A 25000-nucleotide genomic window follows, 5' to 3' on the forward strand; every position below is an offset into this window, starting at 1 on the left:
GACCAACCTGCACAACCAGCTGGCCAAGACCAAGAAGCCCGTCGTCATGGCGCTCACCAAGTGCGACGAGGGCGTGGAGCGCTACATCAAGGACTCGCACACCTTCGCACTCGCCAAAAAGAACCTGCAGGTAATTTTTTTTCTTTCATTTTTTGATTTAGCCTTTGTTTATCCAGGATTATCCCATTGAGACTAAGCGTCTCTTCTGCCAAGAGTCCTGGTCAACATGGCAGCCTGCACATAGTTTCAGATGCAGACAGACCCATTAGCACATAATAATGAAAATAAACTTACCAAAACATATACTATTGCAAGAAAGAAAAATAGTTTAAACACTGCATCAGCTACAAGGTACCTATATGGAGTAACTTTAAAAACAATGACATTCTGCCCTACCGTGGCACTAATGGTGGGGCACTGGCAGAGATTCTTCAAGTATATAGAGATATGCCAATGTAATAGGTTGCTATGGGCACCTAACATGACCAGCTTCCGGTCTGCCTAAAGGGGCGTGCCATAATACTCCTAGCATTGAATAGAACAGTCCTTAGGTCTGCCTAGGTCTGCCTAAAGGGGGATCCCCCCCCCTCCCCCTTGCAATAATAGAACCTGGAAACAATGGGCCAATGGAACCTCTCTCTACTCTCTCTGGCACAGGTCTGCTACATGGCTGACCCGGGTTCGATTCAGGCCCGGGTCCTTTGCCGATCCTTCCCCATTTTTACCCACTTGTTTCTTGTCACTCCATCACTGTCCTGTCATAAATGAAGTCAGAAAAGAATATAAGACGACATTCCTCTGTGTATGCAGGTTGTGGAGACATCGGGGCGTTCCAACGTGAACGTGGACCTGGCTGCAGAGTAACTTTTAAAACCAATGACATTCCTCTGTGTACTGTATACAGGTTGTGGAGACGTTGTGGAGTAACTTTAAAACCAATGGCATTCCTCTGTGTCCTGTGTATTACAGGTTGTGGAGACGTCGGCACACTCCAACGCGAACGTGGACCTGGCTGCAGACCAACCTTTAAAACCAATGACCTTCCTCTGTGTACTGTATACAGGTTGTGGAGACACTGTGGAGTAACTTTTAAAACCAATGACCTTCCTATGTGTACTGTGTATAACAGGTGGTGGAGACGTCAGCACGCTCCAACGTGAACGTGGACCTGGCTGCAGACCAACCTTTAAAACCAATGACATTCCTCTGTGTGCTGTATATACAGGTGGTGGAGACGTCGGCGCTCCAACGTGAACGTGGACCTGGCTGCAGAGTAACCTTTAAAACCAATGGCATTCCTCTGTGTGCTGTGTATTACAGGTGGTGGAGACGCTGTGGAGTAACTTTTAAAACCAATGGCATTCCTCTGTGTACTGTTTACAGGTGGTGGAGACGTCGGCGCGCTCCAACGTGAACGTTGACCTGGCCTTCCTGACGCTGGTGCAGCTGATCGACAAGAGCCGGGGTAAGCCGAAGATCATCCCGTACTTCGAGGCCCTGAAGCAGCAGAGCCAACAGATCGCCTCCGCTAAGGACCGCTACGAGTGGCTAGTTAGCCGCATCGTCAAGAGCCACAACGAGAACTGGCCCAACATCAACCGCCGCATGCAGAGCTTCAGTGAATACAAGGTATTTATAATGGAATATAATACTATAATAGTTATATATTATTATATTATTATATTATATTATAATAATAATAGTTTAGTTTAGTTTAGTTTGGGTGTGTGTGTGTGTACTCGTTATTTACTCTTTATATAAAAAAATAAAAAAACTAACCCCTCTTTGCAACTGCACTTGTTGTTCTGTATATCTCCTGTGCACTTTGTATTTGCTTGTGATGTTGGCTTGATTATGTCCTCTTTTGAAAGTCGCTTTGGTTATAAAGCGTCTGCCAAATGCAATGTAATGTAATGTAATGTAATGTAATACACTTAACTTAACCACTGACTATTTACACATAACTAAAATGCAGAGCTTCAGTGAATACAAGGTACAGTATATACAGTATAATCCAACATCAACCTCCATGGCTGAAGTAACCTGATTATCATCAACTTTCAAATCTCTTCGAGACTTGGTCTGACCTCGAGAATAACGATTAACATTTCCCAAACGCCATAGTAGACCCGCCTCCCTTCCTTTGGTTTGCTACTGGTCGAGGCCAGAAAAGGCTGCCGAAGTTTAAACCAGACATTTTCTTAGTCCCAATAGAACGTCTCTGCTTAAACCACTTCACTGCCTTAAACACGCCTCTACTCAGGGCCGTTGGAGCTGCTCAAACTTGATTGGTTCCCAACAAAGTGCGTGTGGTTCCCGAATTTTCCAGAGATCAGATTTACATTAGTCGTGGCCTGACTAAAAGCAACGCCGAAGGTGTTGCGTCACTAGGAAGGTGTGGCCTGGCTATGTCTGAAGTGCCCTTGAGCTAGGCGCTTATATTCACACTGCTCCAGGGACTGTAACCAATGCCCTTCAATACATGTCAATTTAGTTTAACCCTCAAGCGACCGGCCTGTTTTTGCGACTAATCTGACCGAGCGGGGTCATTTATGACCCCAAGGAGTTTATATAGAAATACCACTATATAAATTATTTTTTGGGGTTCATTCAAATTTATTTACATCTTGCACATACTTGTCCCTCATCTAAAGCAAAAAAATGTGAATTTGAACATTTTATTGTTTTGCTAAAAAATAGTCAAACTTACATACGTATATGCTAAATATGATGTATACCCTCATTTACATATGTAAACATCAAAATACAAAAAAACATCCAATATATTTTTTTCGTCTCTCATCATCAGTACCCAACTTAGAAAGTTTCACGGTGATATCTATCATTTAAATTTTTTAGCCTATTCACTTGTAGTGGTCTCACCATAATAATACAGTATATTTATGCTAATTATGGAAATTGCTCAAAGTGAAACTTTGAGAAACCAAGCTGAATTCTATTCATTAGGCCCATAGATGACATTTCTGCAATAAAACTTTAGGGTACTCAACATTTCTGGGTTCATGAAATCACAAGATCAGAGAATATGGCAATTTACATAGACAAAACCATGTCTCAAACATATAACCTTATGCACACTCAAATTTTCTCTGAAACTTTTTCTGGACATTGTAGCTGTGAAAAGGTGTCTTCCACATATATTAGAGCAAAGAAATGATTCAACTGATGCTTCAGCCTTTGTATAGCCATAAAATAAGGAAAATTCTAAAAACGCCATTGATTTCTACACTGATGACTTGTTTCCTCCCTCTTTGTTCATCAGGATGACTTCCATTTCATATTCTCATCATGTGTCTAGGACCACTGTGCCATGATATCAACAAATATGGAGCAATAACACAGGAAATGCTACCTGGGTGCCCTCACAATATGCTTCGTTGGCTATCGCAGGGGTGCCCTATTTATTTATATAATATATTATATTTTAATATTATAAATGCTTATATTGTGAATATTTTCAGTCTGCTGACCATGGCCTGCCCAAAGACACAAAATGCAAAAAAACAGAGTTTGAAAATTACAACAACAATGGACATTATAATGTTGAGTATCTCATGGATCCTCTCGGGGTCATAAATGACCCCAGAGGTGTTTTGATTCTAAATCCTACATAGATGGTCCAAATCTCACAAAAATCATTCACAACATGCACAACATATGTACTGACAAACTCCTAGAAGGACAAGTTTTTCTGATGAAAATTGCCGGAATGGTGTATGAAAATATGTGCCCGGGGTCATAAATGACCCCAGTCGGTCGCTTTAGGGTTAATGTAATCTAATCTAATCTAATCTAATCTAATCTATATTGGTTCATTCAGAGCTTCAGTAGAGTGAAAGGTATAGGATACAGGTTCTCAAACTTTTTGTGTGAAGTACCACCTGAGACAATATTGAGCTCTCCGAGTACCACCTTGACAACCAACATTAGAATATCGCAGCAAAGGCCTTCCATATTCACTTTTGCCAGTCAATACAGAAGAGGTTCATAACGGTATCAACAGCTACGGTCACATTCAGTGCAAGTTGGTTTTTAAATGTATTGCTTGCCTTGTATTATGATCAGCCTTCAAATCAATGCACAAAAAAATGAATTCTTCCAAGTACCACCAGAGATGTCTCAAGTACCACCAGTGGTACGCGTACCACAGTTTGAGCACCACTGGTACAGGATACAATGCCCCCCTTTCCTCCATGGCTGACGTGTCCTTGAGCAAGGCCCTTATCCCCACATTGCTCCAGGGACTGTAACCAATACCCTGTAATGTCAGAGCCTCAACGAATACAAGGTGTAGAATCCAATCCCTGCCTTTCCTCCATGGCTGAGGACTTATGCCCACAATACTGCTCCAGGGACTGTAACCAATGCCCTTCAATACATGTCAATTTAGTGTAATCTAATCTAATCTAATCTATATAAATTCATTCAGAGCTTCAGCGAGTACAAAGTATAGAATCCATTCCCTTCTTTTCCTCCATGGCTGAAGTGTTCTTGAGCAAGGCGCTTATGCCCACACTTCTCCAGGGACTGTAACCAATACCTTGTAATATCTTTAAGCCTCCTTGGATAAAAGTGTCTGCTTAGTGAAATGTTATCTATATGAAAAAAAAACTCCCACACACTCACTGACCATTTCGCTGTTTTATTTAACACACAACGTTCACGAAGGTCTAGGACTGAAACGTCATGTATGTGAATAATTTCACATTATCACTTTAAAAATTTCACTGTATTACCTTATCAAATTGACCTGAAAGAACACGCAGGAAACAGAGGTAGCATTTAAAATCTGCGAGCAGATTTTATTGTTTAACACTAGAACTACCAGGATTTTTCTGCCTACCTAGAAGTACCAGAGAGGGGTCATTTGACCCGGCGGCTTTTACCTAATACACTAATCACTCATTTTGTTATGGTAATGAGGCTGTTAGGGGCCGTGTGTGGGGTGAGGGGTGAGGGGGTCACACCTTACAGTGCTAACAGCCAAGACAAACAGGGACAGACAGCTTCTTCCCAAGGGCTGTCAGCCTCCAAAATCACCACAGGTAAATAGCAACTTGCATGAAGATATCAGACAGATAGCACAGTTTGGCGGACAGTGTTTTTCTCCATTGGTTTGTCTCATTTCTTGAATCTGAGATGTCATTCTTAAAACACGGACAAATCCCAAAACTAATTTGCAGTTCCTCACAACAGAATGGCATTTATCATTGCTTTCATCAAATTTCAAATGATTTTGTACATGGCTCAATCATTTAGTACATCCTTGCACTTTCTATGTACAAGTATCAGTTAACACAATCAGCTTACATTTAGTAGAATTTTCAAATGAATGTACCTTGCTGATCTATCCCAATTGGTTGATTCTCAGTGTAATGGTTGTCCTGAAAACATGTCAGCACATTTTCTTCATATAAGTCATCAATGAACGTGTGAATGTCCCATGTGATCATGACGAATCATTATGACTGCAACCAGATAATGGTTGAATTACAGTTTTTCTCGATTGGTTTGGCTCATTTCTTGAAACTGAGATGACATTCCTATAACCATTGGGTCATTTGGCCAAACATTCTTACACTTATGCACAACAGTTCAGATAACTAGCAAAATGTCATATACCTCCCAAAACACCTCATTCTTGCATCAGCACTAAACCGTCTCACATATAAATAGTCAGTACCATCAAAATGGTATAGATCCTTCTCAATTGCTTTGGCTCATTTGCATTCATTTAGTCCTTCTGTCAAAATAAACTGGATGGTTCAGCATAACTACATGGATCCTCATCACTCGCTCATATCACCCCAAAAACAGTTTACCCATGTGTCAAAACTAAATTTCTTCCCCACATATATCATCAGTACCCCCAAAATGCATTGCCCCTTTGCCATTGTGTAAGCACTGCCAGTCAAAATGGTTAGGTGTTTTATCTACGTTCAGCTAACAGATTTCGACTATGTATAAACATGAAAAAGTGAGTGAAACCATTGAAGTTTGACAACACAGATAATTTACCAAGGACATTTATCAGTGATTTTCTTTACTGTAAATTCATATACAGAAAGTAATGCCCATATATCACAGGTTTCTCATGGGTTTGGCTCATTTCTCAAAACAGAGATAACATTCTCAAAATAACATGGACAAATGCCAAAGCAACTAGCAATTGTTCAAAACAGAATGTCGTTTGAAAAAATGTCATGAAATTAGCCAAATAACAGAGGAAACTGTAGTATACACGGTTGTAAAATTATTTTCTACTAACTAGTAAAGTTACAATACCATCTGACCTGTTGAACACTGTCATGAATTTACTATGTAATGACATTCTTAAAACATGATGTCCTTGACTGTTTTGGGAATTGCGTAGACCACTTTGCATATGATGACTTACACAATGAAATAATGCTGACGTGTTTTGGATAGGGCAACCATTAGACTGAGAATTGTCTAATTTGTTTAGATAAGCAAGGTCAATTTATTTGGAAAATGTGCTAAATCTATGCTGAATGTGTCAACTGAAGGGTATTTGTACATATCCATCTGCAGAGATGTAAGCTTACTAAACATTTGAGACATGTACAAAGCATTTGATATCTGATGAAAGCAATGAAAAATGCCATTCTGTTTTGGGAAATTGCAAGTTGGTTTGGGGATTTGTCCGTGTTGTTTTGAGAATGTCATCTCAGTTTCGAGAAATTAGCCAAACCAATCGAGAAAAATTGTAACGTGTGAATCTCCCATGCCATGTGACCATAACGACTCATGTGAATGCAACCTGGCAATTGTTAGATGGATAAATACCAGTGCATGTGGACTACTGCTTCATTTCCCTCAATAATTTTGTGGTGAAAGAAGCTCCTCTCCAAGGAACGAAGATGCAGAGATACAGCACTCAACAGGCATTGGAAATGATCCACACACGCACACGCACACACACACACACACACACACACTCTGTGTCTCAAGTGACAGCTGTGAGCTGCTAACAGCCACATTTCCACAACAAAAGGAGTGTCCGCAGGGGGTCCAAAGGGTCAAATGACCCTCTTGTGGGGCTTTTAGGTAAAAAGGTCAATTGACCCCTCCGTGGTAGTTCTAGTGTTAACGGCCGGAGTAGTTATTGCGTGGAGACATGAAATCTTCCACTCAATAAGTCCTGAAGTAAGTACAGAAAACAATCCTATTTAAACATCCCCCAAACCCCACAGTCCATGGTGTGTGCGTCTTCTGCGCATGTGGGGTCCCGCATGGCCAGATGCACTGTCCATTGTCTTGTTGTCCAGCGTATGCAATTTCATATTTCGTTGTTCAGCAGCCTTGTGACCACACAAATTAGATGCACATGTCTCCAATATTGAGGGTCCCGTGGCCCATTACAGAAAAGCTTACACACAAGAACATGTCACTAGGACTTCCCCAGCCAGACCATAAGAATAGAATGAGAACATAATATAGGAATAGTAAAAGGTTAAGATGAGGTTATAAATTCATAAAAACATGTATAAATGCAGTGAATCTTTTCACAGTGTATTAAGGCAGGGTTTCCCAAACTGTGGTGCGTGCACCCCTGGGGGTGCGCGGCCTGCCATAAGGGGGTGCGCGAGCTAAATAGAGCAATGGTGGATATGTGAGTTTTTATCCAGCATTAATGAACATGAAGTAGTTTTTAATTGTATGGTGAATTGTATGCTGGAAGGGTCCATCTGAAGTGTAGTTTAACTCCTAGACTATTGGAAAAGAGGATTCCCCAAAACAACTGTGCATAATGTGCAGTGAATCATACTTGCGTGGCCAGCAGCACACCAAAATATTCGCTTAGGGGGTGCGCGAATCACATTGAAATGTACAAGGGGGTGCATGGAGTTTTTTTTTTCAAATTGTCTGGTGAGTGACCCATGGGCTATCTCCGACACACTTACCAGCAGGGCTCTAAATTAACTTAAACATCTACCAGCCATTTTGACTGGTGATGCATCATCTTACTAGCCAAACACACACTCACTAATGGGTCAAACTGACTAGTAAGTTGGTCTTTTCTACCAGCCAAGCTGTGTTTTCACCAGCATTTGGTCAGTTGGCTGGTGTTAATTTAGAGCCCTGCTTACCAGCTGAGGTGTGTGATAAGGGCTTTGTACAGGAAGGTGTTGTGTCCTGCTGGGCATGCTGCCTCTAGGTCAGTGGTTCTCAAAGTGTGGTCCGGGGACCACTTGTGGTCCGCGACAGAGCTCATGTGGTCCGCGAGCGGATTTCTACTTTTCCAAGACAAGCTAAATGTATGCTCTATTTGTATCATTATTACAAAGCTAAACATAGCTGAAGTCTTATTTGTATAAATGAGTATGTCTATGTAATGTAATCTAATCTAATCTAATCAAATCTAATGTAATCTAATGTATATCTAATCCATGTTGTGATTTCCAGGAGTACGTGTTCCTGGAGGGCACCAGCAAGGCCAAGAAACTGTAATATCATTTAATCTATTTAATCCATGTTGTGATTTTCAGGAGTGTAATGTAATATAATCTAATGTAATGTATCTGAATCCATGTTGTGATTTTCAGGAGTACGTTTTCCTGGAAGGCACCAGCAAGGCCAAGAAGCTGTAATCTAATTTAATCTATATAATGTAATGTAATATAATCTAATGTAATGTATCTGTACGTGTAATGTATCAGTACGTTTTCCTGGAAGGCACCAGCAAGGCCAAGAAGCTGTAATCTAATTTAATCTATATAATGTAATGTAATATAATCTAATGTTATGTAATGTAATCTATATAAAATCCATGTTGTGGTTTTCAGGAGTACGTTTTCCTGGAAGGCACCAGCAAGGCCAAGAAGCTGTTCCAGCAGCACGTGCACCGTCTGAAGCAGGAGCACATCGAGAAGAGGAGACGCATCTACCTGAACACGCTGCCACAGGCCCTCAGGACCCTGGTGCCGCACCTGGACGAGATCGACCACCTCAGCTGGTCCGGAGTCCAGAAGGTACGTGTGTGTGTTCATGTGTAGGTGTGTGTGTGTCTGTGTCTGTGTCTGTGTCTGTGTCTGTGTCTGTGTCTGTGTCTGTGTATAGTGTGTGTGTGTGTGGGGGTGGGGGGGGGTGCGGGTTGCGGGTTGCGGGTTGCGGGTTGCGGGTTGCGGGTTGCGGGTTGCGGGTGTGTGGGTGCCTCACCTGGACGAGATCGACCACCTCAGCTGGTCCGGCGTCCAGAAGGTAGACTAGAGTACTTTTATTAATGCCCAGGGAAATTAAGGTGTCTGTCGGCTTACATAAACACGAAAATGCAAGGTGTGTGTGTGCGTGTGTGTGTTTGTGTGTACATGGGTGTGCATGGGTGTGTGGGGGTAGTTGAATGTGAGTGGTTTTGTCTCTCTTAATTGTGCTTAATGTATTATGCCCTTAGATATGTTGTATGGTGATGAGCGATTGCAGGTTGATATAATTGTACGTCTTTGCTGTAAATCAAATGACTTATTCTGTACCACGGGCCCTGTCCTTTTCTCCATGCTGATCAACCTTGGTCATCACATGCAATTGAAGGATAAATAATGATGTAACCAAATGAAAATTCATTCATTAATTCATTAATTTGTTCATTCATTCATTCATTCATTCAATGTCCTGGAGATCCTGTTCTCCATGCTGATACAGCTTGTTCATCACATGTCGTCGAAAGATAAATAAATAATGGTGTGACAAAGTAAATACACTCGCCTCCAAAAGAGGCGAGTGGTCCAGATACAGCTCTTATGAGGAGCTGCATGCATGCTGCAGGTGTTTGAGGGCTTTTATCATTAATTAAATCATGAAGTTAAACATGTATTGCTCTACGAATAGCGAATATGTCACCATCTCTCATTGAACTCCATTGATTTTCATTGTGTTGCTTTCCATGATTACAATGACCCTAAACATACACCTAAGGCCAAAGTTGATTTTCTGGAGAGGTGAGAGTGATTCAGTGATTAAGTATGACACCCAATCTGCGTATTTGAAGTGTTTTGAAGTGACTTATCTGCTCATTTTCACATTATGTTCGATAGGCGGCAAAACTTTTGTCTTGTGAAAATCTGCCCTGTCTGTGTTCAATAAAGGGTCAATCTTTCGTTGGTGCATGACATTTATTTTTGTACATACATTTTCATTCGGGAGGGTTGTAGCTTTCATATGAGTGACTTCTGAAGCCAAGTGATTAATTGAAAGTTAGGTTATTAGCTGTTATTCCAAACAGATGGATAGGCGACAACTCTTTTGGAGGCGAGTGTAAGTTGCACATACCATTTCCTTCATTCCTTCGTTCCTTCGTTCCTTCGTTCCTTCGTTCCTTCCAGGTGCTGGAGACCAAGCGTGAATTCATCACCTGGTTATTATGTTGAATGATAAATAATGGTGTGATAAAAATAAATATTATACTGTATATTCATTGATTCATTTCGTCCTTCCTTCCAGGTGCTGGAGACCAAGCGTGAGTTCATCACCTGGTTCGTGGTGCTGGACGACACGCCGTGGGAGACGACGCCGCACATCGACAACATGGACGACGACCGCATCCCGCAGGACCTCCTGGAGACGCCGGCCGCCGAGGCAGTCTACGAGATCCACCTGGGACAGCTGAGGGACGACCGCAAGCGCGCTGAGATGAGATGGGAGTTCAAGGAGAAGCTGGCCGCCTCCCTCTTCGTCACGCCGGGAAAGGTCTGCTTCTTTTCTTCTTCATAATCAATTCATTAAAGTGGTGTGAAAGCAGAGCTGGGAAACTCCAACTCCCATTGTCATTGTCACACAGCACTCCACACCACGCCTTCATTACCTAAATATAAATTAGCATTAGCTTGGCATTAGCATTAATTGGCATTGTATGACCTGTGCTATAGAAGCAAGGTGTAGAACTCACACCCTGATAGCCGATGCAATAATTTATTTATGTACTGTAGGCCTTCAAGTGCTAAAAGTGCTACCCACATGTGCAAAATGTTTTCGGTCACTAGACCTTCCTCAGTGCAAACAAACAAAATGAAAGAGGACTTACTTGTTACTTGTATAGACTACATCTAATGGGTGGCAGTCATGTCAATCAAAAAGGTTAGTTAGGTTGATGTGTTCACTTAACAGTTGGAAGGTACTACAAATGTCCTGAACTGTGCTACACAAATAATCTTGTTTCTGTATCATTCCCAGCCGTGGGAGGAGGCGCGTAGCTTCATCATGAATGAGGAGTTCTACCAGTGGCTAGAGGAGAACGAGTACCTGGACATCTACAACAAGCACCAGAAGGAGATCATCGACCGCGCCAAGGAGGAGTTCCAGGAACTGCTTCTAGAATACTCTGAGCTGTTCTACGAACTCGAGCTGGACGCCAAGCCCAGCAAGGAGAAGATGGGCACCATACAGGTTCGATTCAGCTACTCTTTAACTTGTGTATTTTTTTATTTTTTTTTAAAGGTATCGCTTGTCATGAGCACTTGTCATGAGCATTAATGTATGTCAATCACTGCTGTCATTAATTGTCATGCGGAGAGCCGAGGTTCAAGGCCCTTCAGAAGTATAAATAATATTAATGATAATAGCGATGCTTTTAATTAAACTAATCTAAATAAATCTTGCGTTGTCAGGATACGCTGAGTGACGAGCCCAGGTTCAAGGCGCCTCAGAAATATTAAATAATATAAATTATATTAAATTAAACTAATCTAAATATAAATCTTGTGTCATCAGGAGGTGCTTGGTGACGAGCCGCGGTTCAAGGCTCTTCCGAAATATGAATAATCTGAATGATAAAAGGAATACTTTAAATTCTACTAATTGAATTAATCTAAATATAAATCTTTTGTTACCAGGAGGTGCTTGGTGACGAGCCGCGGTTGGAGGCTCTTTTCAGAAATATAAATTATATAAATGATAATAAATGAAGGGTTTATTTGCAAAACGGTGTATCTCCATTTTTTGACTTTTGCATTTTATTACTGTAAATGACTGTTCAGAGGGCCTATCACCTATGTGTGAATTCTTACCATTCAAATATTTTGAGAACATACTTTTTTAACCTATATAAAATGCCTTTTGCAATGCAATTCAATGGAATGCCCAATACAAAAATGTCAATTTCCCAACATTCTATAAAATGGAGATACACCGTTTTGCAAATAAACCCTTCAAATGTAACTAATCTAAATTAATTAAATGTATAAATAAATGTGCCTTCTTGTCTTGTGTCATCAGGAGGTGCTGGGTGACGAGCCGCGGTTCAAGGCTCTTCAGAAACTGCAAGCGGAGCGGGACGCGCTGGTCCTCAAGCACATCCACTTCGTCTACCACCCCACCAAGGACACCTGCCCCAACAACCCACACTGTGTGGACGGCAGGATCGAACAGGTAGGAGAATACTGTATACGATGAGCCTATGTCAACCCACACTGAGTGGACGGCAGGATCGAACAGGTAGGACCCTAGGATGGGCCTTAATTGATGTCTCAAGTCAAAGTTAATCAGGTGGGATAATGGGACACCTGCCCCAACAACCCACACTGCGTGGACGGCAGGATCGAACAGGTAGGACAGGGGTTCCTAACCTTTTTCAACTTGGGACCCACTTGAAATTTTCACAAATGTTCAGGGCCCAGCTCTGACCCGATTACGAATAAAACTCACATAAATCAACAGCAACACACACCAAAATGTGATTATAATTTTTTGAATATTATTTCAAAGCCCACTTGGTATACCTTTAGGGCCCACCAGTGGGCCCCGGCCCATAGGTTGAGAATCACTGAGGTAGGATAATATATGGTGAGCTTATATCAACCCACACTGCGTGGACGGCAGGATCGAACAGGTAGGATCATAGGATGGGCCTTAAAGGGACACTGGGTGAGATTTTTAGTTGTTTATTTCCAGAATTCATGCTACCCAGGTAGGAGAATACTGTATACGATGAGCCTATGTCAACCCACACTGCGTGGACGGCAGGATCGAACAGGTAGGACCCTAGGATGGGCCTATTAGGGCTGGGTTCAAAAGATCGGATTGCGATCCAATATCGATTCACGTTCGATAAAGACGATATCGATTCACAACTTTGTTGACGGCAGGATCGAACAGGTAGGACCATAGGATGGGCCTTTATTGTCTCAATAGAGAGCTTCATCAGGATAATGGGACGCCTGCCCTAACGACCTAGCCTGATTATCATCGACTTTCAAATCTCTTCGAGACTTGGTCTGACCAAGAGCATAACAATTAACATTTCCCAAAGGGCATGCTCGACCCGCCTCCCTTGTTTTGCTAATGGTTGTTTGCTTCTCAACAAAGTGGGAGGAGTTCCCGATTTTTGGGAACTCAGAAAGTACTTGCATTGCTCTTGACCTGACTCGCAGCAACGCTGAAGGTGTTGCGTTACTAGGCGGGCACGGCCTGGCTACTAACGACCCACACTGCTTAGACAGCAGGATCAGGCAGGAAGGATAAAAGAATAGTAATAATAATTATTATTGTTGTTGTTGTTGTTGTTGTTGTTGTTGTTGTTGTTGTTAATAATGATTAGTAGTATTATTATTATTATTATTATTAGTAGTAGTAGTAGTAGTATTATTATTATTATTATTAGTGTTATTATTATTATTATTAGTAGTAGTATTATTAGTAGTAGTGTTATTAGTATTATTAATATTATTATTATTATTATTATTAATTATTATTATTAGTATTATTATAATTATTAGTATTATTATTAGTAGTAGTATTAATTATTATTAGTAGTAGTATTATAATTATTATTATTATTATTATTAGTATTATTATTAATTATAATATTAATTATTATTATTATTATTCTTCTGTTTGCAGGTGCTGGCCTCGCGGTTCCCCACGCGCTACGCCTTCTCCGAGGGCCAGCAGAAGTCGCAGTACGGCGAGGGGAAGGTGGAACGCATAAACCTGGTGGTGCTGGGCCGGGATGGGCTGGCCCGCGAGATGGCCAACGAGATCCGCGCCCTCTGCTCCAACGACGACCGCTACCAGGTGAAAAAAAAAGCCTTTTGAACTTCAGAATAATGATTAGATGAGATGAGATGAGAGAGACTTTATTAATCCCCAGAGGTGAAATTGAATGCCACCTGGCCATCCACACAGCACATTCCAGACATATAGACAAACATATAATAAATAAGAGCTAACAATAAATAAGTAATAAGAAAAAATACACAATAGACAGTCCATCCTAAAAACACACATAGTCACCACATATTTTCATATTAATATTTTATAGCAATATTACCGGACAAACTATTGATGGAAAATCTGCCAATATGAATGGACCAAAAAAAAAAGTAAAAAATGGCAAATGTGTCCACTTTGTTTCTGCTAGTGATGTCAGCTATGATTACGGTATGTCCTCCATTGTAAGTCGCTTTGGTTTAAAAAAAAACGTCTGCCAAATGCACTGTAATGTAATAATGCAATGTAATGTAATGTAATGTAATCCTAGCTTGGTTTTAAAAAACGTCTGCCAAATGCAATGTAATGTAATATAATGCAATGCAATGCAATGCAATGTAATGTAATGTAATAATGTAATGTAATGTAATGTAATGTAATCATAGCTGGACGGGCGGACCTACGAGCTGGCGCTCAGGCCTATCGAGGGCAACGTGCGGCTGCCCGTCAACTCCTTCCACACGCCCACCTTCACGCCACACGGCTGCCTGTGCCTCTACAACACAACGGAGTCGCTTCAGTACGTGGTGGACAGCATCGAGAGGCTGCGCGAGTCCACAATCGGTAATGTTGTTATCATTATTATTAGTAGTAGTAGTAGTAGCAGTTGTAGTAGTAGTAGTAAAAGTAGCATTATTATTACTATTATTATTGGTAGTAGTAGCAGTACTAGTAGTAGCATTATTAGTAGTAGTAATAGTAGTAGTAGCAGCGTTGTTATTATTAGTAGTAGTAGTATTATAAGTAGTAGTAGCATTGTTATTGCTATTATTATTGCCTCTGCTCGAAGTACACACTGCACACACAGCAATCCTCATAAAATTCATTCTCTTCCTTCCTTCTAGGTCGGCGTGAGGCTGCCAGTAGCCTTGGCATGCTGCCTCTATCTCTGCTCCTGGTCACTAAGCGTGGCGTGGGCTCGCTGGCCGACCTCGGCGTCGGCGGCGAGACGGCGCACAGCCTGATCTCCCACGGCCAGCAGGTGGCGTCCAAGCTGCAGTGCAGCTACCTCGAACCCGCATCCCCCGGAAGCAACGCCAGCAGCGGCAGCAGCAGCAGTACCGGCTACGGACACCGCAGCAACGCGCCCGGCAGCGGCAACATCAGCGAGAAGACGCTCAACTACATCCTGCGGGACGTCCTGGAGGCCAAGCGGGCGTCGCAAGGCACCATGGGTAGCAGCTCGCCGCCCCCCGTGCCCGCCTTCCGTGACCTGCACGGCCGCGAGCAGCCCAGCTCCGACGCCGACCTGCGCATCATCATGTGCCTGATGTGCGGCGACCAGTACGACGTGGACCAGCTGTTGGCGCCGTTTCTATTGCCGCAGCACTGCCGGCCCGCCGCCAGCCTCACCACGGGCACCTCGGTGCTGCTGGAGCTGCCCGTGGCCGGCCCCGGCCCGGGCGCGGGCCAGATGACGCCGCAGCGGCAGAGCATCGAGCTGTCCATCCTGTCGTACCACGCCTCGTTCGCGCTGCGCAAGAGCCGGCTGGTGCACGGCTACATCGCGGTGTACTCGGCGCGGCGGCGCGCGTCCATGGAGACGCTGTGCGCCTTCCTGTGCGAGGTGCAGGACATCATCCCCGTGCAGCTGCTGGCCGTCGGGGACAGCCAATCGGAGCTGGCCGACCTGGACGCCGCACGCGAGCAGGTGGGTTGGTTGATTGATTGATTGATTGATTGATTGATTGATTGCATGAGTGAGTGCATGTGCAGGTGGGTGAGTGAGCGAGTGTGTGAGTGAGTGAGTTAGTTTTTTTTTGCTAACTCTGGTACTAGAACTGTCTTGTACATGGCCCCAGTCAAGCTTACCTAATAAACTGAACTGAAAAAACACAAATCACCACATCACACAACATCGACCACCTAAGCTTACCCCTGGGGGATTATAAAGTTAACCCATAGCCGAATTGTCCGTAAGGGCCAGCACCCAGTCCTATGGTCACCAAGTATTTTTTGACCAGTGAGGTGGCACCACAAGACACAATCTCGACAAAATGTGTCCATAATTGGGGCCACTAGTGAGGTATAATGCTCAGGGGCACCACATTGGCTTAATATGGTCCTAAGTTTTTCTTCACCTGGACGCCGCACGCGAGCAGGTGGGTTGGTGTGTGTGTGTCGGTGTGTGATGTGAGTGAGTGAGTGAGTGCCACCTGGTGATTTAGTTATCATGTTTGTAGAACAATGACTTAGTAGGTTATTGGTAACATGTGTACAGAACATGATAATAAGAGCTAATAATTAAAGTAAATAACAGTCCATTCTGCCAAAAACACAATAAGAATCACATACATCACATAACATGGACCACTTGAGCTTCTAAGAAAGATTACCTTGATATTCAAGGTCAAGGTAAACTTTATTATCCCTCAGGGGGAAACTCAAGTGGTCAACATTTCACATCTCCTCAAGACATACTACAACACATAGACAGTAGACACTGGACATACCACATTAAAATAAATAGGGGATAAGAATATGTGATGTAGATAGATAGATAGATAGATAGATAGATAGATAGATAGATAGATAGATAGATAGATAGATAGATAGATAGATAGATAGATAGATAGATAGATAGATAGATAGATAGATAGATAGATAGATAGATAGATAATGTGTTTGTCCTTTCGGAAAATTGTTCTGTGCCATTTTCAGTGCATCTGATACAATTACAAAGACATTACAATAAACAAGAACACAATAGACAAACACCACCCCCTCCCTCTATAGGACAAGAAGACAGGTTGGGGATAAGAATATGTGATGTAAACTATTGACCTTGGCCGTGATATTGACCTTGACCTTGACCTTTTCTCCCGCCACAGGTGGCCCAGGGGGAGGAGCTGGCCCACGACCTCTTGAGCTTATAATAAAGTTTACCTTGTCCTTGACCTTGACCTTGTCCTTGACCTTGACCTTTCCCCCCGCTACAGGTGGCCCAAGGGGAGGAGCTGGCCCACGACCTCTTGAGCTTATAATAAAGTTTACCTTGTCCTTGTCCTTGATATTGACCTTGACCTTTTCCCCCGCTACAGGTGGCCCAGGGGGAGGAGCTGGCCCACGAGCTGGAGGCGCGTTTCAGCACGGTGGTGTGCGGGGCGGGCGGAGTGGTGGGCGGCCTGCACCGGATAGACCTGTTCCAGCCCTTCCTGAAGGAGGTCAGGAGCTCACAATAGCCTAGACCAGTGGTTCTCAAACTTTTCCCACTGTGCACCCCCTTTTACATTTCAATGTGGTTTGTGCACCCCCTAAGGGAATGTTTTGGTGTGCTGATGGACACTTAAGTATGGCTTCACTGCACAAATCATGACAAATTATGCGGAGTCATATGGGCAATCCTTATTTCCAATAGACTTGATGTTTCTTCCCGCATACAATTCACCATTCAATTAAGACCTGTTCCAGCCCTTCCTGAAGGAGGTCAGGAGCTTACAATAGCCTAAGATCAGTGGTTCTCAAACTCAGGCCCGGGGGCCAAATTTGGCCCGCGGAGCCATTTTATTTGGCCCGCGAGATCATTTCAAATGTGTATTACATTTGGCCCACATACACCATAACTGTGTAGCGTTTTAATATTTGAACATGAAAATGCGTATATCACAAGAATATGAGTGGGCCCAGGCCATTGAAACAGCACACACTCAAATGCAACAGAATATGTGCTGCCACATTTGACCTATATGGGAATACATACATTTAAACATGAGCAATTTCAGTCCATTTTCGTCAAAAAAAATTGTTTGGCCTGCGACTTCGCTCCAGATTTTGATTTTGGCCCTCAGTCAATTAGAGTTTGACACCCCTGGCCTAGATGGTTTTAAATGGGCTTTGAAAAAATGGTTTAGAGATCAGTCAGGGTAGTATATTACTTCAAGTGGAAAGAATATGTGTTATGTGTATGCTATGTATTTAATGTGTTATAGTTTTACTTTGGTCCCAGTGCTACTCTTGTCATTTTAACAAGAGTCATTTATCATTTATTTATTTGTCAAATGGTGTGCTATCCTGACTCTGTTTTCTTTTTTTTTCAAATTTAAGTATGTGGTGCGGTTTATATGAAACTCAACCATGTATTTATTTTATTTATATGAACTGAAGATGTCAAATGAAATCATTCATTCATTCATTCATTCATTCAGGTGGTGGAGAAGAGGACCATTGTGGAGGCCACGCACATGTACGACCACGTCGCCGAGGATTGTCGCGCCACCAGCGAGGGGGGGGTTAGCGGCGGCGTCAGCGGAGGGGGGGGCAGCAGCGTCCACTCGCCCCGCTGCGGATCCCCCAGCCCCATCAACACTCTGCTGGACTCAGAGGTGAGGATGAGTGCGTGCGCTTGTGCATTGGCATGTTTGAAGAATTTGGAAAAAATACTTGGTGCTTAAAGTCAAACATGGGAGGGATACAGCTCTTATGTGGAGCTGCATTCATGCTGCTGGTGTGTGAGGGCTTTTATCATTGATTACATCATGAAGTTAAAAATGTATTGCTCTACGAATAGCCAATATGTCACCATCTCTCATTGAACTCCATTGATTTTCATTGTGTTGCTTTCCATGATTACAATGACCCTAAACACAGAGGTGAGGATGAGTGCGTGCGCACGCTTGTGCGTTGGCATGTTTGAACTGGTGGAAGGTAGAGGCAGAGAGAATAGAGAGAGAGAGAGGTTCCATTGGCCCATTGTTTCCGGGTTCTATTATTGCAAGAGGGAAAGGGGGGGAAATCCCCCTTTAGGCAGACCTAGGCAGACCTAAGGACTGTTCTATTCAATGTTAGGAGTATTATGACACGCCCCTTTAGGCAGACCGGAGCCTGGTCATGTTAGGTGCCCATAGCAACCTATTATCTTGGCATATCTCTGGTAGAGGCCTGCAGCGGAGCAGGACTCCCGCGGCACTCGCGGGAAGCGGCGCAAAAGCATTTCTTGCGGAAGCGGGCAGGAATAGAGAAGTGTGGTTGCGGGAGCGGGACTAGACATTGTTCTCTGGAATCCCGCAAAGTGCATTTGCATTAAATACATTTCAAAAAATGATTATTTGTATTTTAAAAGTGCTTTTTAGTTGGCAAGATATATGTATGTGAGCAAAACTTCGGGTGTTTATGCTACACGTGGTAATAATCATAATAATGATAATATTTTCGTTTTATATAGCACCTTTCAAAACACCCAAGGAAGCTTCACAGAGTGTTGTGTAGGAAAGTGTGAGTGTGTGTGCGCGTCAGTGTGTGAGCGTGTGTGTGAATGCATGTAAGTGAAAGTGCTTGTGGAACTAGCAGCCATAAGCCTCCAGGAAGAGGTGTGTCTTAAGGTGTTGCTTAAACATGGTCAGTGAAGGGGCATTCTGGATGTGGTCGGGCAGATTGTTCCAAAGAATGGGAGCAGCAACATGGAAGGCTCTGTCAATGGTGGCCTTGATAATAATAATAATAATAGTGCTCACAGGGTGGCATGCATACTCTATCAGTTGTCTCCATCGTGCACTGAAGATTCTCTCCCATATTACATCTCATAGCATAGTTGTTTGTTTTTTAATGTCTCCTGGATATTTAACGCACCTGCCCAATGAATGAATTTTATTTAGCCTTCATGGTTATGCTATTGATTAGGCTGACGTTTGGTAGCCGTCCATCCATGACATGAATAGTCAACATAACTGTGCAAGCTCTATAACGTCGGCATGAGCGCGCGCCCGACAAACCCCAGATGGAGATGGGGATGGCAATCTGCAATAACGCCGACTGCTGCTCTCTTAATTACAACAGTCCCGCAAATGCCCCACAAGGATATTAAATTGACAGCAAAATATCTACATCATGAATGTTTCCAGAACTCTATTATCGACCGTGAGTCCCAAACAGTTGCAATGCTCCGCTGCTGAGTTAAAACCAAATGAGAAGAGTTTAAAACCAAACCCAGAACAACCTCGTAGCTGACATTACGGAGATTTCTCTCTTGGCGAAACAAATCACAAGCTAACTGGGCACAATCACAGAGGCCACTAGCCAAGCCTGCTGCGCTCAGGGAATGTGGGCTGCTTTGCACAACGCGCTCCAGGTAAAACCATATTGCACGCTTGATTTACTATGTAGGCTACGACAGTTAAGCCCAGGGATCCCCAACCTTTCTGGGTCTGAGGGCTACCAAGGGCTACTGAGGGCTACCCGAGGGCTACTTTTGTTCAAAATCCTCTACTGATTTCTTGGTATCATTCTCAAATCACACTATTATTTAATGATAATTTGCTTATAGGTTATAAAGAATAAATAATCTCATATTTAAATCAAGAAAAGCATTAACTGTGACTAAAATCTGGTAGTCGTCACTGTTTATTAACATTCTTGGTGGGCACCTCAGAAGCTCCTGGAGGGCTACCTGGCGCCCGCGGGCACAACGTTGGTGATGCCTGGTTTAGCCTAACCCCCTGTTACATTTATAACAGGTAGCCTACTCGTGGAACTGGTCATTTAATTACTAAGATGAAAACACCTGTCAAGTGTGAGCATGGGTTCCTGATCGAGATCTATTCGCTGCGTCATGCAGCCTATTTTCGTCTTAATAAATTAACATCAGCCACAGCTCCAGGAGTAGGCATACTTTTATTAATATTACACAAACACGACACCCGACAGGGAATGTGGGCTATTTTGCACAACGTGCTCCACGTAAAACTTGCGTGCTTGATTTAGGCTACTCTGTACTAAGCGACAGTTAAACGCAACCCCTATTACATTTATAACAGGTAGCCTACTCGTGGAACTGTGGTCATTTAATTACTCAAGTATAAGCGTGAGTTCCTGATAGAGATGTTGGCTATTTGCTGCGTCATGCAGCCTGTTTTCATGTTAATAAATTAACATCAGCCACAGCTCCACGTAGGCCTACTTTAATTATTACTACACAAACACGACACCCCCCGTAAGTTCAAATACCTCAATATGTTCAAATAGCCTATGGCACCATCACCAACACTATTCTTCCCCTATCATGACCGGCAGGTGCCAAGGTTAGGACGCTCTTCCTGAAATAGGCTACGCACCGCCTGCTCTTCAGTCACACGCACCTTTCTCATCACGAAGTGAAGCGAGGGATGCGGCACACACGGCATTGCACTTGTTTTAAGCTTTCTGTTAACGTCGTTTCTGTTAACGTCCAGTGCACACATTGGAAGGGGATGTCAGAGCAAAATGAAAGCAAAAAAAAGCACTTGGTGAAAAATGCGGGCTAATTGCTGTACTCAAGTGTGTGCTACTATATATGCTATACTGCAATGTGCAATAATGTACTCTACTCTACTGTAATCTACTCTTCTCTACTGTAATCTACTCTACTCTACTCTACTCTACTCTACTCTACTCTACTCTACTGTAATCTACTGTAATCTACTGTAATCTACTCTACTTTACTCTACTCTACCCTACTCTACTCTACTCTACTGTAATCTACTCTACTTTACTCTACTCTACTACTCTACTCTACTCTACTGTAATGTACTCTACTCTTCTCTACTACTCTACTCTACTACTCTACTGTACTCTACTCTTCTCTTCTTTACTCTACTCTACTCTACTCTACACTACTCTACTCTTCTCTTCTTAACTCTACGCTACACTACTCTACTGTACTCTACTCTACTGTAATCTACTCTACTCTACTCTACACTACTCTACTCTACTCTACTCTACTCTTCTCTTCTTAACTCTACTCTACTCTACTCTACTCTACTCTACACTACTCTACACTACTCTACTCTACTCTACTCTACACTACACTACACTACTCTACTCTACTCTACTCTACTCTACTCTACTCTACTCTACTCTACACTACTCTACTCTACTCTACTCTACTCTACTCTACTCTACTCTACTGTACACTACTCTACACTACTCTACTCTACTGTACTCTACACTACTCTACTGTACTCTATTCTACTCTACTCTACACTACACTACACTACCCTACTCTACTCTACTCTGCTCTACTGTACTCTACTCTACTTTACTGTACTGTACTCTACTCTACTCTACTCTACTCTACTCTACTCTACTCTACTCTACTGTACTCTACTCTACTGTAATCTACTCTACTTTACTCTACTCTACTCCACTCCACTAGGACGATGTGGAGCCGTCGCCGCCCTATCCAGACGCAACGGGCACGCTCAGCTCCCACCTGGGCATCGGAGGCTACAAGGATGAGAGCAGCGACTCCTTCTCAGCCACAGTCATCTCCGAGCTCTTCGAGAGCAAGATCAACAACAAGGTGCGTTGTTACGTATTAGTAATAAGTCAAGAAATAGTCTAGCTGATTTGCACACAATGCAAAGGAGTGTGCTTCAAGTTCGATATCCTAAGGGGGCATTGTCCCCTCCTTTTTCTTCTCTTTCTGTGGTGTTTCGCGGCAGTTTGCATAAGATGTGTACATCGATAAGGGAACTGCATTTACACGTATTCTCAACCTAACGTCTCCAGAGGTCTCCTAAAGGAGTGTTCACCTGACGTCACATGGATAGTACAGTCAGAGAGAGTAGAGAGAGAGAGGTTCCATTGGCCCATTGTTTCCGGGTTCTATTATTGCAAGGGGGGGGGGGGGGGGAATCCCCCTTTAGGCAGACCTAAGGACTGTTCTATTCAATGCTAGGAGTATTATGACACGCCCCTTTAGGCAGACCGGAACCTGGTCATGTTAGGTGCCCATAGCAACCTATTATGATGGCATATCTCTATATACTTAAAGAATCTCTGGTACAGTACAGTACAGATAGTACAGGAATAGTACAGTCTTGATGTAGCTTACTCTGCTAGTAGTGAGATAGGGTGTGTATGGGTGGGACTCGAACATGCAACCCTCTGATATAAAGCCCATCTCCTTAACCACTAGGCCACGGCTGCACCGTAGGCCACGGCTGCCCACTTTACATGTGAAACTATGCAAACAATGTATTGTGGCTCTAAAGTGAATTACAGCCATTTCAGCAGTGTAGAATTGCTGTTCAGAGGAATTTGATGAGGGATGCTCACACATTTCACACAGCACCTATGCCAATACTGTGTTGCGACTCTAAACTTTATTTAATTGCTTGACTTTCATCTGTGGCAATGAGTGAAAAGCAAACAGTGTTTGGTTGTTCTAAATAGGGATGCACCGATACACATCTTTTTCACTTCCGATCCGATCCCACTATCTAAATTTGGATATCTGCCGATACCGATACTACTCCGATCCAATACCATAACTACATATATGTATGGGTTTCAACTTGAGGTAGGGGCAAGTAGACTGTTTGGTCAGAAAAGGAAGTCAGAACAGGGTGTATGCAGGGTTTTAAAAAGTATTAAAAGGTGATAAATTAAAAAGCCAAAATTTAATGGCCTTAAAAGTAGTAAATTTGCCCAAAAGGTATTATTTTTTGAAAAAGGAGGTATTATTTTTTTTTTTGTTGGACCATTTTGACCAAAAAAAAGGTTGATTCTGTATCTGAGGGTAGTCATGGGTACGCGGTTAGGGTGTCAAGTTGCCAACCTGCCAGGTTGGTGAGGGGTGTAATTAACCAGTGCTCTCCTCCATCCTCCTCCATGACTGAGGTACCCTGAGCATGGTACCGTCCCGCCGCACTGCTCCCTTTCGGGCGTCTTTTTGCAAAAAACGAAAGTGTAATGAAATGTTAAGGAGGTAGAAATGACAAAAAATGTCTTGTTAATACTCGCATCGGAGTGTTGTGATGGTTTTAAAAAATAATCTAAAGGTATTGAAAAAGGGTATTAAATGGTAGTAAATTTGACTTCAAGATTGGTGTATATACCCTGCAGAAGAACAGGATACCAATTGATAAGTAAAAAGTAACAAGTAAAAATGTAACAATCATATCCTGAAAACTAATATGCAAGTGTTATGATTTCAAATTAACATTACACCTGCCTCAATGTCAGTATTGGGAAAATTCCGATATTTTGGGAAAATTCTGATCCGATCCGATATCTGAATTATGTTGATATCTGAACCCGATACTGATACACTGATACCGATATCCCATCCCTAGTCCTAAAGCAATGATTCTCAAAGTGTGGTCTGCGACAGAGCTCAGGTGGTCCGCGAGGGGATTTCTACTTTTCCAAGACAAACTAGCAGTAGGCTATAACTGTAACATTATTATAAAGCTAAACATAGCTAAAGTATTATTTCACCACAATAGGACAGGCTTGAAATGTGAATAAAAAGTATAAAAAGTATAAAAAGTGACCTGCATCAAAATTATCAGTGTCAAATGAATACTCGTCAACTGTCAATTCAGTTGACAGGTGGTCCCTGATCATTTTTGGGGGGACAAAGTGGTCCTCGGTCTGAAAATGTTTGAGAAACACTGTTCTAAAGTGAATTCTGTGTGTCTCTCAGGTGCCTCCGCAGGTGCCACGCAAGCCCACGGTGACCTTCGACTTCCGTAACCCGGCGACAGGGGGTCACGGCAACCGGCGCTCCATGCCCGCGGTGTCGTGGCCTCAGAGCGCCGACAGCGGCTACGACCCCTCGGACTACGCAGAGCCCATGGACGCCGTCACCAAGCCCCGCCCCACGGAGGAGGAGAACATCTACTCTGTACCACATGACAGCACGCAGGGGAAGATCATCACCATACGCAACGCCAACAAGGTAACGCAGGCACACACACGCACACACGCACACACACGCACGCAGGGGAAGATCATCACCATACGCAACGCCAACAAGGTAACGCACGCACACACACGCAGG

The 25000-nt window shown here is 43.0% G+C and overlaps 1 protein-coding gene across 1 annotated transcript in view; it reads left to right on the top strand.

The window, feature by feature from the left end:
* arhgap35a (Rho GTPase activating protein 35a) overlaps positions 1-25000 on the top strand; it is a 201193-nt gene that overhangs the window by 123787 nt on the left and 52406 nt on the right. Inside the window, exons 5-17 of the mRNA XM_063204709.1 lie at positions 1-130; positions 1384-1629; positions 8829-9014; positions 10480-10725; positions 11209-11421; positions 12250-12402; positions 13873-14046; positions 14628-14805; positions 15087-15892; positions 17283-17405; positions 18387-18563; positions 22367-22513; positions 24644-24898. The exon at positions 1-130 is cut by the window's left edge and continues 113 nt beyond it. Coding sequence (XP_063060779.1) covers positions 1-130; positions 1384-1629; positions 8829-9014; positions 10480-10725; positions 11209-11421; positions 12250-12402; positions 13873-14046; positions 14628-14805; positions 15087-15892; positions 17283-17405; positions 18387-18563; positions 22367-22513; positions 24644-24898 — 3034 coding nt within the window. The remainder of the gene's footprint in view (positions 131-1383; positions 1630-8828; positions 9015-10479; positions 10726-11208; positions 11422-12249; positions 12403-13872; positions 14047-14627; positions 14806-15086; positions 15893-17282; positions 17406-18386; positions 18564-22366; positions 22514-24643; positions 24899-25000) is intronic.

Source organism: Engraulis encrasicolus, chromosome 8, assembly GCF_034702125.1.
Source record: "Engraulis encrasicolus isolate BLACKSEA-1 chromosome 8, IST_EnEncr_1.0, whole genome shotgun sequence".
NCBI classification, from domain to species: domain Eukaryota; kingdom Metazoa; phylum Chordata; class Actinopteri; order Clupeiformes; family Engraulidae; genus Engraulis; species Engraulis encrasicolus.